Here is a 20076-nt window from a genome sequence, read left to right on the forward strand (position 1 = left end):
ATCAGCCATGATCTTATTAAATGGCGGGGCAGGCTCGATGGGCCGGATGGCCTACTCCTGCTCCTCATTCATATGTCCTTATAATTTAGCCCTTTGGGCCTGTTTCACCATTCAACATTATTATGGCTGAGCTTATCCTGTCGCAATTTCACTCCTGCCCGCTCCCCATAGCCCTTTATCCCACTTTTCATCAGAAACATATTTGGATGGGTGATAGATGATACGGAGAGGAAAATATCAGCATTTTTGGCAGAAAAATGACATGCAGGCAGAATGTGAAGGAGATATATAGAAAAGCGCCCTTGAGTGGAAAACCTATATTTTCCTTTTCCTTTGTTAAATTTTCATTTACCTGACCTTTTGCAGGTCTCATAGTATCGATTGCAAAGTTCGTAACCCTAAGCTATGTACAGTTGGAAGGCTGGACTTTAAAACCTGCTTTGAAATAGTTAACTTTTGCTTTCATATATGCTGTGCAGCAAGACTAATGGCACAGGTGAAAGAATCTTTTTCACACAGAATTACCAATTCCTAGTTTGAGTCGTTAATTGCTGAATCTCTGCTCTTTTAAGAAATCAATCCATACTGCAATGCAAAGTGCACAATTAATATTATGAAACAAAATGATCTGAAGGGCTTCTTTCTCTATATGTATTTTCAATATTGTCATGTTATTTATTGCGCATGAACAAGTTATTGTAAATTTACTTGAGTGATATTGAAATATTGTGGGAATTTTAACTTTAAAACACTTTAATAATTAAAAATGAACTACAAAACTGACCCTTAGGTATGTCATCTTTTTCAGTAGAGAGTTTAATCTTCAAAGTCAAATTCCTAGTTGTCTAACAGAAACATTAGAGGGAGGGAATCAGTTGAAATAAAGATTCTGTTAATTGTCTACTGCTTGATCAGCATATTATTAGATTCATCTTTTTCATAAGTAAAGTCAATGATAAATGCATTTAATTTAGACACTCAGTAGTTAATTGGGCTTTGTATCCTCATTCTATCACTTTTCCCTTAAAAGATGTTGGCCTCTTTCTAAAAGGTTGTCCTGCTTTCTGTGTTAAAGCATGTTACAAAAATGTGCTTAAAGTTTAAAATAACAGTAACTTTGTTTTATTTAATTCTGATGAACTATTTGGCGAACAGCAAGAAGATCTATTACCCAAGTCTCTCTTACCCTACACCTATGGGAAAAGACTGCTTGTTGCGGAACAATATTCTAATGAGAAATGGAATGCTCACAGTGTTAAAATTAATGGTTTAATTTTGTTGCTTATTCATTATAAATGTGTTTTGCAAAACTTCAAATTTAAAAATAATTTGTGCATGAATTATGAGTACAAAATATGTATGAATATAATTTCTATAATTTGTGTCATGGAACCAATGCTAAGTAATTTCATTAACCTTTTCCCAGGATTTGATGTGCTTGCAGTTAGTGAGTCATTATGCTGCTGCATCTGTGTAGTGTTAAGGTTAGTGTTTTTTCCTGCTTTTGTCACTAATCACTATCCATTACACACTCACCATCATTGACAATGGAATGCAGTCCAACATTTTGATGGTTAAGAATCTTTGGGACTTTTTTTTTAAAAAGTGCAATTAAAGCTTTGTATTATTTAAATTTGCACACACCACAGGTAGGTACATGTGAAAATATTTGTTTCAATGCTGCATCAAGTTTTCTTAAAAGCATTTAAATCTGCATCACATCATGGTTGCATGTAATGATAATGTCAATTCACTGAGCTTAGTCAATGCATGCAATTTAATGAAAAGGCAAAAGTGTAAAATTCCAAAAGGCAGCTTGTATGTTCCACCCAAACAGATATTATGGAAAATGTGTTCAGATGACACATAAACTTTAAAAAGCCAAAACATGAATTAACTGGTTTATTCATTTCTGACTGCGTCAGAGAATTGTTTTCAACTTCAAAATCAAGAAATCCCTTTGCTTTCTAATTTATGTCTTCCCACTAGCGCAAAGAGGCTTTGCCACACAAACAATAAGTGGACTGAATGCAGATCACTGGATTCTTCTTAAGATTAAAGATTGATAAAGATTCATTCATTCAGACAGAGTAATCTATAAAAGGTCTGATTCCAGGGGGAAAAAAAGTTTTAATGGAGAAAGTAGGCTAAGCCAAATGAATTTTAAAATTAGTTTTCTTTGTTTATGCATTTGTGAAGTAGTTATATTGCCATTCATTAAATGTTTTACAGCCATTATATACCTAACCTAGTTGCATAGCTTTCAAAAAGAGTTAAATCCATACAGTATTATGTTGTAAGTTGAGTTTTACTCCACTAAATTGCTTGCTGGTCTTATTAGTTTCTATGTTTGTATATTATTGGTGATAATGTTAACAATGACTTCTGGTTTGAAGAGTAAGATTAAAATACCTTTCTAATTTTTAGTGTATTTGAGGTGTACACTTAATTGCAACAGCAAAACCTGCTCTGATGCCCTTACAGAAATTTCCCTGTGTATAAGATGTAGGCTCATTCATCTTTCCTAAATCATTAATACATTTAGCTACCTACAGATTGAGACCTTGTGCTGATCATTTTGCTGAATACAGGTAGATCTGAATCAAATTAAGTTTTCAGGCCTGTAGTAGACTGATTTCTCCATTTTTATTGTGCAGCTTCTTGTTGCATTGCAGAAACCTTGTGGTGCAGTGGCTGTGCCCCTATCCCTGGACCAGAAGGTACAGGTTTAAATCCCACCTGCTCAGGAGGTGTGTCATAATATGTCTGAACAGGTTATGTTAAAGAAAATGTCTTTCATATCATTGATCGTAAAACACTAAACTAAATTTCAATAAACAACTCTTCTTCGAAACACCCTAGTCACCAATCACCCTCCATTTCTGAAGATTTCAAGTAGCACAAATTGTCTCTGCTATCTGGTTGCCCAGTGACCTGATAAGTTGATACCTTGTTTGGACTTGGGCAAGTTGCAGCAGAGGTTTTCAGGCTGCTTTTCTCAGTTTCTCTCCTGTCAGACTCAGTCTCTGTGTATCCGATTATTTCTACCTGTAATAGCATTCTGTTTTGCTCATCACTCATGTTTAATTCATTCCTTAATTTGGTTTGTCCCCATTCCTTCTCCAGACCACAGTTGCCATATATCTGTCTCAGTCTCACTCGTCTCTATCCAGCAGCCTAATAGGAGCAGTATGATTTGCTTCAATCTCCTGTCACCACTCAATTGTACTAATATTCTCTCCTTTGCTTCTGACTAGCCTCTTGCACTCAATTAACATCCTTGTCTCTTTGTAAGCTTATTTTGCTCAGTCACAGTTCACACAGGCTGTGTATGTGTGAGGTGATAAACAAGAATTTTACAATTATATAGTTCCATTAGTACAGGAAAGTGCCCCATGGTGTTTGATACCAACCTCTGTGCTATTAATATGGATGATACTACTTTACATGTCGGCCTCACTCAGAACCACCATTAACAAAAGAATGAAGCACATTGTGAACATAATCTAACTTGACTGAATCTGGAATGAAAATGGATCCTACAGATCCCTTTCTTTTGTTGCAAAGCATTCTCAATTTAATCTGAAACCAGAAAATGTACTAAATTAAATTTATTGAAAATTCTATCTGAATGGACATTACAGCACTGAGGTTACAAAACTCAATATGATAAATGTACATGGCTAATAAAGGCTTAGTTACCAAATGTATCATTATGCTTGTCTCAGAGCTATCAATTCCTACAGTCACACTGTTGTCAGTAATTCACACATCACATTTGCAGCAATGTTCCTTCAGGAGATGCAAGGAAAGCAGGCAGTCTGAACAAAGACTCTCAATATTCCTTTGTCAAGGTTTTTGATGCAGCTTCAGAATGGCTCCATTTACTGTGCAGTCGTCAATTGTAAATGGGATTTAATTGGCAATTACAAGAACGGACGTTTCAGACAATGACAAAAAATGGGGAGTTTGAAAAAAATGTAGAAAGGGGATTAGGACTTTTTTTGTCTTAAATTGCTTGATAAGGGGTCTTTGAATAATTGGATAGTTGCATGAACTACAGAACAAAACTGAAGAAATTGCGGACAGGAAATGTGTATATCTGGAAAAAAGATCATTTTAACATTGATGGCACACTAACCTGATGTTTAAAAAGCAAGATTGGAGAATTATTCATTGTAGTATATATCGACATAAATCTGGATGCAGACTTTATAGGATTATTGGCAATTTTCTATCTAAGAAGTAGCCGGATTACTGCTTTATTACCTAGATATAGAAGAAATTCTTAAAATGTGTTGTAGGGATGGTTCTGATGGATATATTTGCCAGCCAATGTTGGATTAATTAATTGGGAACAGAAAGTCTTGAGATCGAGCTTAGTGTATTGCTAAAGTGTTACAATTAATCACTGCACCCCTAAACTGAAAAATGTAGAATTAGTCAGCGTTTCCATCCTGCTTGTTATCCTGTGCTCACTTTGGCTATGAAAATCCACCTCAGGAGTTCAGATCCACCTCAGCTACTTTCTTCATACTTGAATTTTCTTCTATAAATCATCATCAATCTCTAATAGATTAAAAAAAATCTGGCCAAGACAGCAAAAGGTGGTGGTGCCCATGAGATTGTAACTCAGTGCAATAATGTTCTGTCAGGACAAGAAAGCGGGCAAGTAAAGGGATAAATAATTATCTTAAAAATAAATGTTATGTTGAAACCTGGTTCCTCTCTAGCTACTAAGGATTAAGCTTGAATATTGCTCTTTTCAATATTTAGTGGTGTAAATGTTACATTTCTCAATTAAGATCCTCATTATATCCATGTTGTACAATTCTCCTAACTATCCCTTCAGTTTGCATATAACTCATACTTTAAGTCTCTTTTATGTTGTATTTGATTAATACAGTGGTGCTTTTTGATTTTTTCCTCCTTTCCTGGTGCCTTTGACTCCTGTTATATCGTCGTTTCTTGTTCTCAATCCTTTGGCAATTCTTCGAGATGGTTAATACATGGGTGTAGAAAGTGAGTATTAGTAGGTCATTCCACATTGGAGGGCATCCTGGTTGATCCTATTCCCACCTGAGTTTTCCAGAATGAGTTCCTAGGTGATAATTAGGGTCAGGAACCTTGGCGGACTTATCACCTTCCCGGAGAATAGATGTTCTAAGTCAATTGTAGCTTTGAGGTTGCCATTTACCTAAAAGTTACAAACTAGTTATTCAGCAAAGACCAATGTTTAAAACCGGAACCTGCTTGGGTGGGAGTGGTGATATTGTACACAGGACACTGAGGTTCCTAATGGATCAATTGGGAAAGATGCTGTGATTGTTCTTGAAAAAGTTGCCAAAACAGTGCAACCATTTCTTTGATACAGTTTTCTAATTGGCAGAAACTACAACATTTTACAGATTGGATTTGCAATAAAAAGTATCAGCAAATCTTCTCCCTGAAATGAGCTATAAAATTGGTACATATTCCTAAAATGGATTCCTGATCATTCCTTATTGAGCTACTAAATTGCAAGTGCGGATGTGTTCCTTAACTGGAAATTTCACCACAACTTGAAGCAAAGAAAGCAAGTCTACACATAAATGAAGGTCAAGCTCCAACAAAAAAAAATGATCTAAACCAAAGGTAGTGGGCAGAAACAGCAGGGGAAATACAGTAACTCATTGCCTGATGATGATGTGTGTAGATTCTTCAACTCAATCAAGGCTATCTATGGCCCAAGCTCCCAAGGAAGACACCACTGAGAGCTAAGAACTTAGTTCTAATAATCAAGGATAGAGAAACAGTGATCACACATTGAAAGAGCAGATTGAGGATCTCTTCAAAAAGAACATCCTCAACTGGAGTTCTCTGAACTGCATTTGACATCTACCGATCAACATCTCAGCACAACCCCTAGCCTGACACAAGGTTGAAAAGGCCATCAGATTACTGAGAATCAACAAGGTTACCGGTGAAGACAGAATCCCTGTCAAAATACTAAATTATCTCAGAGATGGACCGTAAGGCAAAAACATGACTTCATCTTTTACATCCTGGAAGGAGGAGAACAAGCCACAGATCTTTGAAGTGCCATAACTGAGACTATCTTCAAGAAATTAGCTAAGATCATTCGCGGTAAGAAGGTTTTAAAACATCATTTCAGGGCAAGAGGCTGGACCAGTATTTATTGCCCATCACTATCTTCCCTTGAAGGTGTTGCTGAAAGTAGATGCACAATATTGTTAGGGAAGGAGTTTCACAATTTTGACACAGTGACTTTGAGGGAACAACGGTATATTTTCAAGTCAGGATGGTGAGTGGCTTGGAGGAGAACTTGCAGACAGTGTCATCCCCATTTTTCAGCTGTCTGTTGAAATGGTAATGGTCGTGGGTTTGGATGTTGCTGACTCAGGAACCTTAATGAATTGCTGCAGTGCATATTGTGTATCAGTATCAGTGACAGACAGAATTAATGTTTGTTAATGTGGTGTCAATGAAACAGTGTGCTTTATCTTGGATGGTGTCTAGCTTCTTGGGTGTTTTTAGAGCTGCATCCATCCAGGCAAGTGGGACATATTCCATCACACTCCTGACTTGTGTCTCGTAGATGGTGGGACAGGGTTCAGGCAGTCAGGAGGTATGTTGCTTGTTGCAGGATTCTGAGCTTCTGACTTGCTCTTGTAGCCAAAGCATTTATATGGTGAGTCTAGTTCAGTTTGGTCAATGGAAACCCTCCCCCCAGTATTTTGATATAGCAATGGTAATGCCACTGAATGCTGACAGGGTGATGGTTACATTCTCTTGCATTGGAGATGTAATTGCTTGGCTCTTGTGGTGCAGACGTTGCTTGCCACTTGTCAGTCCATGCTGGTATATTGGCCAGGTCTTGTTCCATTTGAACATGGACTGCTTCAGTATCTGAGAAATCATGAATGGAGCTGAAGATTGTGCAGTCATCAGTGAACATCCCCACTTCTGATCTTATGATGGACGGAAGGCCATTGATGAAGCAGCTAAAGATGGTTGGGCCTAGGACACTGGGACACCTGAAGAACTCCTGCAGAGATGTATAGGAGCTGAGATGAATGACCTGCAACAACCAGAACTGTCTTCCTTTGTGATGAGAATGAGTCCAGACATTAAAGAGGTTTCTCCATAATTCCATTGATTCCAGTGTTGCTAGGGCTCCTTGACACCACACTCAGTCAAACATGGCCTTAATATCAAGGGCTATCACTCTCACTGCCGGAATTCAGTTCTTTTGCCCATATTTTGACCAAGGCTTGAATGAGGTCAGGAGCTGGGTGGCTCTGGCAGAACACCAACTGGGCATCACTGAGCAGGGTGTGGCTGAGCAGGTGCTGCTTGACAGCACAGTTGATGACCCCTTCCATCACTTTACTGATCATCGACAGTAGGCCGATGGGGTGGTAACTGGCTGGGTTGGATTTGTCCTGCTTTTTTAGGAACAGGATATACCTGGGCCAATTTTCCACATTATCAGATAGATATCATTGTTGTCACTGTACTGGAACATGTTGGCTAAGGGCACAGCAAATTCTGGAGCACAGGTCTTCAGTACTATTGTCTGGCCCAATGCCTCTCCAGTTATTTATTAAGGCGACTCGGAGTGAATCGAATTGGCTGAAGACTGGCATCTGTGATGCTAGAGACTTTTGGAGGAAGCTGATATGGATTACCAATTTGGCACTTCTAACTGAGTTATGAATGCTTCAACCATTTCCTTTGCACTGATGTGTTAGGCTTTCCCATCATTGATGATGGGAATATCAGCGGAGCCTCTTTGTGCAGTGAGTTGTTCAGTTGTCGACCTCCATTTGTGACTGGATGTGGTAAGGCTGCAGCTAAGATCGGACCTTCTGGAATTTTTCAACTCTATCTATCACTTGGTGCTTATACTATTTAGCATACAAGTAGTCCTCTGTTGTAGCTTCATCAGGAGAAATCTCTTCTTAGTCTGTCTAGTGCAGATCCTGGTAAGCTCTCCTGCATTCTTCTTTGAATCAGAGATGATCGTCCGGAGTGATGGTAACTGTAGGGTGCTGGACCATGAGGTTTTATTGAATTACAGTTCAGCTGCTGCTAATGGCCCACCACGCCTCATGGTTGCCCGTTCTTTATTTGATTGTTTTTATCCCAAAAAAGGCCTTCAACACTAATAACTAATATGGAATTTTTGTCTTTAAATTTGATTGCCCACTGAAATTCATCCCCATCCTCTGCCTACTCCATGATGGTATACAAGCTGTGATGGCCGCCATTGATCCAATATGTCTGCGAACCTGGCATCAAGCAAGATTTGGCAACACCTTTTAGAGAGAGAAATGGAGCCAAAGGGGCTGGATTCTGTTGGCTTTTTAAATCGGGTGTTACGGGCTAGCGGACCAGTAAAATAAGTCAAAAGCATTTCAGCATGGATCCCTGACTCGGCCCTGCCAACAGAAAGATCCCCTGGGGCAGGTGGAAAGAGAATCAACTATCTGCACCACAGGGGCAGGTAGCAAGTGAAGATGACAATTAAGATAAAAAAAGTTGGTCTTATTTTACAGTGTCCACCATTTTTCGGTCCAGCTGGGTATCAGAAGGCTGAAAATTCAATGGAAACTGCTTTCCTGTGGCACACTTGGTGCTGTCAGAAAGAAAGGCTTGTGCCCTCATTAATAGAGGAAGGAATTCCCCTCCAACCCAGAAGAGTGGCCAGCCTTACTTTCAGAATGGAACAAGTCCAGTCTGACAACCAGCACATCCTAGGCATTGATCCAGTAAACTGCTTCCAATGCATTTACATCCTTGTTTAAATAAGGAGGCCAAAATGCACACAGTATTTGAGATCTTCAATGCCCTGTGTAACTGAAGCATAACGCTTTTGTTTTTTATGTTCAATTTCCTTTGTGATAAAGAATTGTACCCCATTAGTCTTCTTGATTACTTGCTACATCTGTGGTCTAGGTTCTTATAACTCATGCATAAAAGCACCTAAATTCCTCTGCAGAATTTGCAGTCATTTTCCCTTAGAGTAATACTCTGCTTTTTCATTCTTCCTGCCCAAAGGGGACAACATCACAATTTTTCCACATTATGCTCCATTTGCCAGATTTTTGCCCTTTCACTTTATGCAACTATATCTGTCTGCAATTTCCTTATGTTGTCTTCACAGCATACTATCTTGGTGTTTAGCTGCCATTCATTTGATCGCCTCATCTAAGTAATTGATGTAGATTGTAGAAAGTTAAGGCCCCAACACAGAGTATTGTGAAACTTCACTTGTCACATCCTACTAACCTGACAAAGACCCATTTATGCAAATGCTTCTAAATGTGAATAAACTGGAAGCCAATGGGCTTGTTAGTGATGGCTAGCATAGGTTCGTGCGGGGAAGGTCGTTTTTCACTAACTTGATTGAGTTTTTTGAGGACGTGACAAGAATGATTGAGGGAAAGGCAGTTGTTTACATGGACTTTAGCAGGCCATTTGATAAGGTATCTCATGGCAGGCTCGTACAGAAAATAGAGTCTCATGGGCTCGGGATGAACTGGCTGGATGGATACCGAACTGGCTTGGTTATTAGAAGACAAATTAGCGGTGGAAGGGTGCTTTTCGGAATGGAGATAAGTAACTAGTGCTGTTCCTCAGGAATCAGTGCTGGCACCTTTTGGTTGTTTGTAATATGTATAAATGATCTGGAGAAAAATATAGGTTGTCTGATTTAGTAAGTTTTTGGATGACACCAAAATTGGCAGAGTTGCAGATAGTGAGGAGGATTGTCAAAGGATACAGTGGGCTATAGATAGCAGAGGTAGGCAGTGAAATGGCAGATGGAGTTTAATCCAAACAAATGTGAGATGATGCATTTTGGAAGATCAAATTCAGGTGCGAATTATACGATAAATGGGAGAAGCCTAAGGAGCATTGACGTACAGAAGTACAGGTCCACAGATCCCTGAAAGTGACAACACAGGAAGAAGATGGTCAAGAAGGCATACAGCACACTGGCTGTCATTAGCCGGGGCATCAAATATAAAAGTTGGCAAAACATGTTACAGCTGTATAAAAGTTTAGTTAGGCCACATGTGGATCATTGTGTGCAGTTCTGGTCGTCTGTAGAAATTTAGCCATCCATTTTGCATTCCTAACTAACTTCCTCTCATACTGTTAAAAGGTTAATCAGGTTTATCTTTTGACCAAATAAAAACCAAAAGAACTGCGGATGCTGTAAATCTGTGAAGAAAAAAACAGAGTTAACATTTCAGGTCCAATGACCCTTCCTCAGAACAGTTCTGAGGAAGAAACATTAATTCTGTTTTTTCCTTCACAGATGCTGCCAAACCTGCTGAGCTTTTCCAGCAGCTTTGTTTTTGTTATCTTTTAACCAAATACCTGACCGGCTTCTCATCTTTGTACAGTTTCATGCTTTTTTTTCTCTTAAATTGTGCTTTTACCTTTTTCATTGACCATGGATAGTGGCTATTTCCTTCGAAATCTTTCTTTTTATAATTTGAATTAATTTATTCTGAGTATTCTGAAATATCTCCTTAAATATCTGCCACTGTGTGAATTGATTGATCTATCAGCCTACTATGCCTGTTCACTTCAACTCCATGCTCACTTGGTTGCCCTCATTTATATTTAAAACACTAGTCTTAGACCTGTTCTTCTCCCTTTCAAGCTGAATATATAAAAGTCCATCATATTGTGATTATTTCTATCTAAGGATGCCTTAACTCTGAGGTCATTCATTAATCCTGTCACATCACAAAGTACTAACTCGAATATAATCTTCTTTCTATGTTCCAAAAGACGCTACTCTGAAAATTTATCTTGAAAGCCTTCTATGAACTCATCATCCATGCTACTACTCCCAATCTGAATTTTTTTCCAATTTATATGTAGATTAAAGTCACCTATGATTATTGCTGTTCCATTATCTCTCACACCCAATATTTCTTCCTGAATACTTTGTTCCACATCTGGTTACTGGTAGGGGCATTGCAGACTATTCACACTACTAACTTAATTCCCCTACTATTCCTCATTTCCACCCAAACCAATTCCATATCCTCATCTCCTGAATCAACATCTTCTTGAGCAATTGCACAAATACTATCCTTGACTAATAATGTTATCCCTCCACCTTTATCTACCTTCCTATTTTTGTTGAATATCATATACCACACAATATTCAGGACACACTGTTTGAAAATCTGAGACCATGTCCCTACAATTGCTATCAGACTGTGTATTTATTTACTTTTTGCAGGCTATCAATACATTTACTTGGTTATAAATGCTACACACATTCAGATACAGAGCCTTTAGTTTTGATCATTTTGTGATCTTTGATCTTTGCAACATCTAGCCTTGATTTATTGGTGAATTCCTTGAAAGTTTCTCTCTGCTCCTTCCTGTCATTCTTTGACCCTCATTTTCCATTTTACTATTTTCCTCTCTTATTTTGTCTCTATACTTTGATATACCACATATTTCCACATTGACCCTTTGCCTCCATTATTTAGTTTAAATCTCTCTCTACTTCCATAGTTATTTGTTTTGCCAGAACATTGGGCCCAGTACAATTTAGGTGTAGACCCCCCCAACAGTACATCCCCACTTTCCTAATACTGATGCTGCCAGAACCCACTTCTCCCGCATCAGATTTTATGTACCCTCAGACAACTTGTACGAGGCTCAGACAATAATCTGGAGATTATAAAATTTTGAGGTTTTGCTTTTCAATTTAGAGACAAGCTCCTCATACTCTCTATGCAGGACCTCTTTCCTAGTTCTAACCATGTTGCTAATACCTATGAGTCACGATTACTGAATCCATTCCCTCCCGCTACAGGCTTCTTTCAAGTTTTAGCAGATATACCGGGCCCTGGCAAAGCTGGCAATGCTGCCGTCTGAGCTCTTATTTTTTGCTGCAATTAATGGTGTCAATCCCCTTCACTATACTATCACATACTACCCTACATTTCTTGTTGCTCTGCCTACTAGAATGGTTTCCTGTACCATTTTGTCACGGTCAGTTTGTTTGTCCACTCTACAATCCACACTCTTACCTATACAGGCTGAGAGAACCTCAAACCTTTTCAACAATTGCACTTACTGGGCCCTTTGCTTCTGAGGCAGGAAAACTGGGCAAGATCTTTTGCATCCAGGCAAAAACTGAGGCTCTTAAATGGCCCGTAAGATCCTCATTACACCTTTTAATCTTGGGTTCTAGTGAGTCCATTACCTGCATCAACTGCCACTCCTGATGGCACTAGGGAGCAATAGAGAGGTACCAGCCTTTATTGGCGAGCAGTTCTTCTGGGTCAGACCCTATCACCTAGATTTAAATTCTGCCAATTAACTCTATTTCTCTCTCCATAGATGCTGTGTGACCTGCTGAGGATTTCCAGCATTTTCTGTTTAAATTATCAAGTGCACCTCTCTATGAATAGCTGCCAGAATATAATTTTTACAGAATTTACAGTTTGAGGTTTAGTGAAGCACTTTGGTACTAAATTACAAAGTACAAATAAATCACAGATTTAAAATATTTACATGTACAAGTGGTCCCCAATTTATGAATAAGATTCCAGATAGGGGTGTATTAATATTAATTTTAAATATCCGACATGCAAATACTTCCTTGTGGCTATTGTACATTGTCCTGTATTGTGTTCCAACTTACATACAAGTTGTCTTTATGAATTTACTCAAGAATGGAACTCATTCACAACCCAGGGACTGCCTCCACTTTTGTAATTGTGCTCTACAATATCCAACAAAAAACTGAGAGTGGAATAGCCCATGTTAGCAAGCCATTCTTGGTCTAATGCTTTTGTCACCAAACAATCCTTAAAATCTAAATGCACTCATTAAGGTTGATGAATGTCACTTCTTGGAAATGAAATATTTTCTCACATATCATTCAGTTCCAGCATCAGCTGAACCCATGTCAGGCAACAGCTAGGATCAGATAAACAGTTAAAAACCCTTTCCTTGGCTGACCCTTTAGGACGCCTTGCTAATACTTACATTTCCTACTGCAATGACTGCTAAGTGATGATATCAATTAATGCAGAGTTACAGCTTGTTTCATGGATTGTAGATCCACTATTTTAATTATTTAATGGTATTCCATTAAAACTGCTGAAACTCAACTTAAGCAGTGACAGCTGACAGGCGGTGAGGAGACTTTCAATCCAAGCTGAATTGGATTTGTACTTAAATCCTAAAGATTTAGTATTTCAATCCTTTGCACCACTCAAGGTAGTCGATCTGCAACAACTGACCTTTACAGATCCAGTACATGCTCACACAATGATAAAGCACGGCTTTTATAATATGTTTACAAGTTCCATACTTACCTCTCTCCCTGCTGATTGTATTGGCAGGACTCAGAGTTCTGTTGTGTGAATCGAGTTGATCAACCTGTGGCCTCAAGGTCCTGTTCCACAGTGGAACTTTCGCACCATCAGGGAGCGAGGTAAGGATGGAGCTTCTAAGCAAAGAGTAGAAACTTTTATTTTTAAAACAAAATTAGTTGACAATTAATAGAAAGTGAAAGGAGAATAGAAGTTTTTTTATATAAAAGTGATGCATTCAAAAACATAGGCCATGTCATGCATCTAAACCATACAAAACAAGACTGATGAAATTGATTTGCATGCATGAAGATTTTTCCTTCATGGATTAGCTGTCTTTGTTCTGTTTATTGCAGGGTTATCTTAGCTGGTTGATGTCATTGTCATTGTGAACTGACAGGTTTTCTGTTTGTTATTATTTGGAAGCATGACAGAAGTGTATAGCTGTTAAAATATTCAATTTCTTTTCATGACTGCAAATGTATACTGAAATACTACACACGAGAAAGGTGGCATCTCTTGCTTTACCTGGTGTCTTATTGCTTTTTACCTTTCACTTATCTGACTTTTTATTCTCTTAAACATCATATTAATTTGGTCATGATGTTTCCTCCATGGCTATGGAAATATCTACATAAAGATTTTAATTCCAGATTAAGAGGCGAGGCAATTTTGCATCAATATTTGAAGAGTTCAGAAGTCACAAGTTATTTGAAATTTACAATTGAAGGATTATAGTTTTCATGATTTTAATCCTATGTAAATTTTAATCAAAGCTGAAAGGTTTGCCTCATTTCAGGACTGCTGGTTGAGATCCGCTACAATCTTATTTTAAGCCATATTGTAGTTTTTGCTCTGTCTGAATCTATGATGCCTCCTTTACAATAAACTAAATCTGGCATGAAGGACTAAAGTACATGTTCATGGACAGCCCTTTAGTTCAAATCAGCAAAGCTACCTCTTGAGAGAGACTCACTGGCAGTCGATTAACATGCCTTGGGGCATCAGAAACAATTTATCTCCTTTTAAATCTACAACAACAACTGTGAAACGTCAGTGTAAATTTTGGGTGTTTATGTGCACTTCCTGTTCAGAAGTATTTTGAAGCGGGACAGCTGCTAAGTTACCTGATGTCTTATCAGCATCAATTTTAATTGTGGCTTATGTGGGAAGGAAGCTGAAGATTGTGTGAGCAAACATCTTTAGACAGTCTTTTAGGAAGATTGCGTAATGAGAAATAATTAAAAATTTTGAAAAATTACAGGTCCTCCAGCTTAATAACAAAAAATTCCTTTGTAAAATCTTCCAAAAGATGAAATAAAAATAACTAAGATGGAATTGATTTACTAACCTTTGAAGTCAAGAGATCTTTCATCATACTTGAGGTTTTCTAAGTTATGTATGATTGTGGTTAAAGTCATTTTAAGTAGACAACGTTGTCCATGGGGATAGACTGAAAGTGCCATAGTAGAAGATGTGTCAGAATATATGGTTAAAGAGCACTTCTCTAACAATAGAGTAGTGGATTTGAAAGTTTTTAGTGAATACGTTTTAAATTACTTTCCGAGACAAGGTAATTTCTCCATTGGGCGCATGAAAAGTGTGAAATCAGTATATTTTCAAAACTCTGTCTATGATAAAGATTTTTGCATTCTTTGTCTTTCTATAATTTAGGGTAAAGATCTTACATGTAAAATCTTTTTAGTGAGGGGGAGAAAATTGCTTACAGCAGCACGCTGTCTAATTCCATTGTATCTCATGAGTGTTGAGTTTCCATTTTTTTCAATGAATATTTATGCATTCTAAACATGATTGTTAGAGGTATTATACAAACTCTGATCATCATGATTGAAGTAAGTTTGCAGAATGTGTTTGAAAAACATATTGGTCCTCATTCTATCATTATTCATCTACTCATAACAGCAGCAATCTTTGATTTAATATGACAACTTGGATCCAGAGTTTTGAACTGGTATTTAACAGTCTAACTATATTATTTCAGAATTTGTACCAGAATAGGTTTCTGGGTTTGGCAGCCATGGCATCACCTTCCAGAAACTCTCAGAATCGTCGTCGATGCAAAGATCCCCTCAGGTACAGCTACAACCCAGAGCAATTCCGCAACATGGCTGTCACCATCCCAAGAGCAAACAGTGACACGAACCTGGTGAATTCAGGGAGTCGTTCCACGTTGATGGTCAGCAGCTCACGATATACCATTGGCCAGTCCCAGGACCTCATCATCTGTTGGGACATCAAGGAGGAGGTAGATGCTGGGGACTGGATTGGAATGTACCTTGTAGGTAAGATGTTTTCCAAATTATTGTTTACCTGGAGACTTAGGCTGTTAATTATGTGCAGCGTCTGTAATTATTGATCCTTAAACTATTTCAGATAGTCATTCCATATAAATTATATAAATGGCTGGTATGAACACACTTAGACCAAACAGATGACAAACTTGGCTTGAAAAAAACAAACAAGGCTTTGTTTTGATCACATTCCTGATTTATTTTCTGGCTATCCGTATGACATATGTTTACGTAAACATTAAATATTATACGACATAACAGGAGTTAAAGATTGATAAATAAGTTGTTAACAATAACCTCCTCTTTCTTAGAAACTGATGCCAGGAATTTAATAGGAACATGCAATTTGAGAGCAGGAGCAGACCATTTGGCCCTTTTGAGCCTGCTTTGCCATTCATTAAGATTATGGCTGATCTGATTGTGACCACAGTGTCATTTTCCTGTGTGTCCTACATAACCCTTGTCTATCAAGAATGTAACTAACTTAACCTTGAGTAAATATAATGACCAACTCCCACTGTTTTCTGAGGAAGAGAAGTCCACCGACCAATGACCCTCTGAAACAAATTATCCTTATCTCCATATTAAAATAGATACCTCTCGTTTTTAAATGGTGTCCCTTAGTTTTAATCTCCCCAGTAAGAGGAAACATCTTCCTGGTAACATTACCAAATTGTCTCAGGATTTTATATTTTTCAGTAAGATTGCCTTTCATTCTTCTAAACACCCAGTGGGTAAAGGCCCAACATGTTCAACCTTTCCTCATACATCCTTTATCTTAGGAATTAACCAAATGGACTGTCTCTTAAACTGTTTCTAATACAATAACATTATCTTTCAAATAACAAGACCAGAATAATTCACAACACTCCAGATGTAATCTCAGCAAAGTCCTTTACAGCTGTAGTAAAGCTACACTACTTTTCTCAGCAGATCTGGCAGCATCAGTGGAGAGAAAGGAGAAGAAGGTCCTAAAGAAGTGTTGACGGACCTGAAACGTTAACTCTGCTTTCTCTTCATAGGTGCTGCCAGACCTGCTGAGTTTTTCCCAGAAGTTCTGTTTTTCTTGCTGTTATCCACCATCCACAGTTCTTTGGTTTCTTTTTACCCCACTTTACCATTTCATTTTCCTTGCAAAAAATGTTTACAATCCATTTGCCTTCCTCATCCCTCGCTGTAGCTCCATACTAACTTCTTGTGACTTGGATATTTGGACACCCTGATGCTCTCTAGCAACTGGGATTGGCAATCTCTCTCTATTTAAACAGCCTGTTGCTTTCTATTCTTGTTAATAAGGACAAGTGTACATTTGCTCATGTTACAGTCCATCTGCCCAAGTTTCAATCACTCATTTTACCTAAATATATCACTTTCAGATGTTGTCTCCTTTTCACAACTTCCTTTCCTACCCATCTTGGTGCCAAAAGCAAATTTAGCTATAGTACATTCAGTTCTTTCACGTAAATTATTGATCTAGATTGTAACTAGTTGAGGCCTCAGTACTGGAGCTTGTGGCACTCCAGTAGCTGCAGCTTGTCAACCAGAAAAAAAAACATTTAATCTTCCTAGATAACACAGTGTGGAGCTGAAGGAGCACAGGGGGCCAGGCAGCATCAGAGGAGCAGGAAAGTTGACGTTTCAGGTCGACACGAAACGTCAAATTTCCTGCATTTCTGAAGAAGGTCAACCCGAAACGTCAACTTTCCTGCATTTCTGAAGAAGTGTCCCGACCCGAAACATCAACTTTCCTGCTCCTCTGATGCTGCCTGGCCTGCTGTGCTCCTTCAGTTCCCCACAGTGCTATCTCTGACTCCAGCATCGGCAGTTCTTACAATCTCATTTAATCTTCCTGTCTGCTTCCTGTTAGCCACTCATTCATTTATCCATGAAAGTGTGTTAGTCCTATTTTATGCAGTAATGTTGATGAGGCACTTTATCAAAAGTCCTTTGGAAATTCAAATACAGTACATCTAAAGACTCCTCCTTATCCATGTTGCTTCTTATTTCCTCAAAGAAATCTAATGTATTAGTTAAAAATGATATCACTTCTACAAAACCATACCTGAGTCTATTATGATTTCCTAAATATCCTACTATAACTTGCTTTATAATGGATTCCAGCAATTTTATTCTGACCAGTATAAGGCTAACTGGCCTATAGTTTCTGCCTTTATCTCCCACATTTCATGAAGAAAAGCATTAAATTTACTTTTCAAATCTGTTGGAATCTAGGGAATTTTGAAAAATGATCAAAAGCTAAGGAATTTAAGTTTTTGTTTTATTCACTTGTGGGACATGGGTGTTGCTAGCTGGCCAGCATTTATTGCCCATCTCTAGTTGGCCTTAAGAAGGTGGTGGTGAGCTGTCTTCTAGAACCGCTGTCCATGTGCTGTTAATAGATCTACAATACCTTTAAGGAAAGAATTCCAGGATCTTTGACCTAGTGACACTGAAGGTTCAGCAATATATTTCCAAGTCAGGATAGTGAGTGGCTTGGAGGGGAACTTGCAGGTGGTGGTATTACCACTTATCTGCTGCCCTTGTCCTTCTCGATGGAAGTGGCCATGGGTTTGGATGGTGCTGTCTAAGGTGAATTACTGCTTTGCATCTCGTCATTGAGATCCTTTGACCTGAGTGAATTCTGTTCCCTTGCCACCCTCAGTACTTCTTCCAAGTGGTGTTCAATGTGGAGGAGCATTGATTAATCAACTGAGGAGTGAGATTGGTAGGTTGTAATCAACACGAGGTTTCCTTGCCCATGTCTGACTTGATGCCCTGAGACTTCATGGGGCTGAGAATCAATGTTGAGGACTCCCAGAACAGCTACCTCCTGACTGGTATATACCAGAGTGTCACCACCTCTGCAGGGTCTGTCCTGCGGGTGGGACAGGACATATTCAGGGATGGTGATTGTCATGTTTAGGATTCTTTCTGTAAAGAACAACTCTGGGTTTGGTTTTAAATTCCAGTTTCTGCCTTGGTGTACTCCATTGTTCTCTACTCCATTGCTTCCTGACCTTGAAGAGTTGAACATTTTATTCTTTTGGCTTCCAGATAAAATGTTTCTGATTGCTGTGGCCAAAAGAAAGTTGCTGATCCGTAACATAGAACAGAAAGAATGTCAAATGTGATTTGGGTTCTGTTTTTCACTAAACCAGTTCTTATCCTGGTAGATGAAATCCTAGATATTATGGGTTGCATTTAGTGCAGCTGGCCGGATGGGTATGTTGACAGGGGAGAGAGGGTGTTAGAAGAAACTGGATGGGAATGCCTCCATTAGATTTCCTGTCATTGGAGAAAATTGGCCCCAATTAAATTGAGGATTGGAAAGGCCAGATAGGAATCTTGCTCAACAGTTGCATTAATGAGTCACTTAAAAGCAATTATCCTTGAATGCACTGGACTTATTTAGTGGCGCAAGGGTTAAATGGAAGTGGGATAGTTCTCCCATGCTTCTCAAGGCCACCAGTAATCCCGATCAGAATTTCTTGTTTTGTGGGGAGCAGGGCTCCCTCATTGACAGCACTCAGCGCCTGATTGCAAGTTACAGCATTGGGGGGACGGAGAAGTCTGAAAGCCATCCATAGAATTATACAGCACAGAATAGGTCCTTGAGGCTGTATCACCACCCTATTGTACATTTTTTTTTGTCTGATAACCCTACTCTCCCCTCCGGGGTGACCTCCATCATTCCACGCTTTCTCTCTTGGGCCTAGGATCCAACAATTGTCAACATTGGCCATTTCTCCCAGTGATTCCACTGGCATGGAGAGATGCCAGTATCTGGTTGACTGGCAGCTCCCAAGGCTGGGATTGCCTCTCCACTGAGGGTTTGCTTGTATTAGAGGCTTGAGAGTGGCTAGTTAATAGCATTGGCACCATCCCCTAGAGACACAATGTGGGGTTCATGCTAGTTGCTCGAACAAAGTACAGTCTTTGTGATGGCAGCTGCTGAAATTTTACTCTAAATAGCAGAGACAGTTTCAAACAGTATACCCAAAGGGGTTGTTGTAATTTTACTTGTGCATTTGCACAGGAGAGTTTTGCAGAAAATTATGCACAAGTCTGTAAGAATTTGTTTTCCATTAAACTTATTTGTGTCAGAATGGTATATAGTAACCTTCAAATAAGTCATTAAAATTAACATGTTATGCTTTCATTTATTACTCTGTATCTACTGCATAATGTTGTCTTATCAAACACAGGAAACATTGGCATGAGGTAGAAATGAATTTTTGCTTCATTATTTTAAAGCGTTATGTATATTGTGAGGATAAATATAAAACATTTACACTATTAATTGAATTGGAGCTGATCTTTCACATGACAGTATTAAGAAATCACTGTATTTGTTTATTCAAATATTGGCAACAGCAAAACCAAATGGAAGAGTAATGCAA

General features: G+C 38.6%; 1 protein-coding gene across 1 annotated transcript in view; it reads left to right on the plus strand.

Annotated features, from left to right (window-relative positions):
* LOC109916385 (E3 ubiquitin-protein ligase HECW1-like) overlaps window positions 1–20076 on the plus strand; it is a 419523-nt gene that overhangs the window by 69125 nt on the left and 330322 nt on the right. The window contains exon 2 of the mRNA XM_048617591.1: window positions 15367–15667. Coding sequence (XP_048473548.1) covers window positions 15367–15667 — 301 coding nt within the window. The remainder of the gene's footprint in view (window positions 1–15366; window positions 15668–20076) is intronic.

Source organism: Rhincodon typus, chromosome 2 (assembly GCF_021869965.1).
Source record: "Rhincodon typus isolate 14 chromosome 2, sRhiTyp1.1, whole genome shotgun sequence".
NCBI lineage: Eukaryota > Metazoa > Chordata > Chondrichthyes > Orectolobiformes > Rhincodontidae > Rhincodon > Rhincodon typus.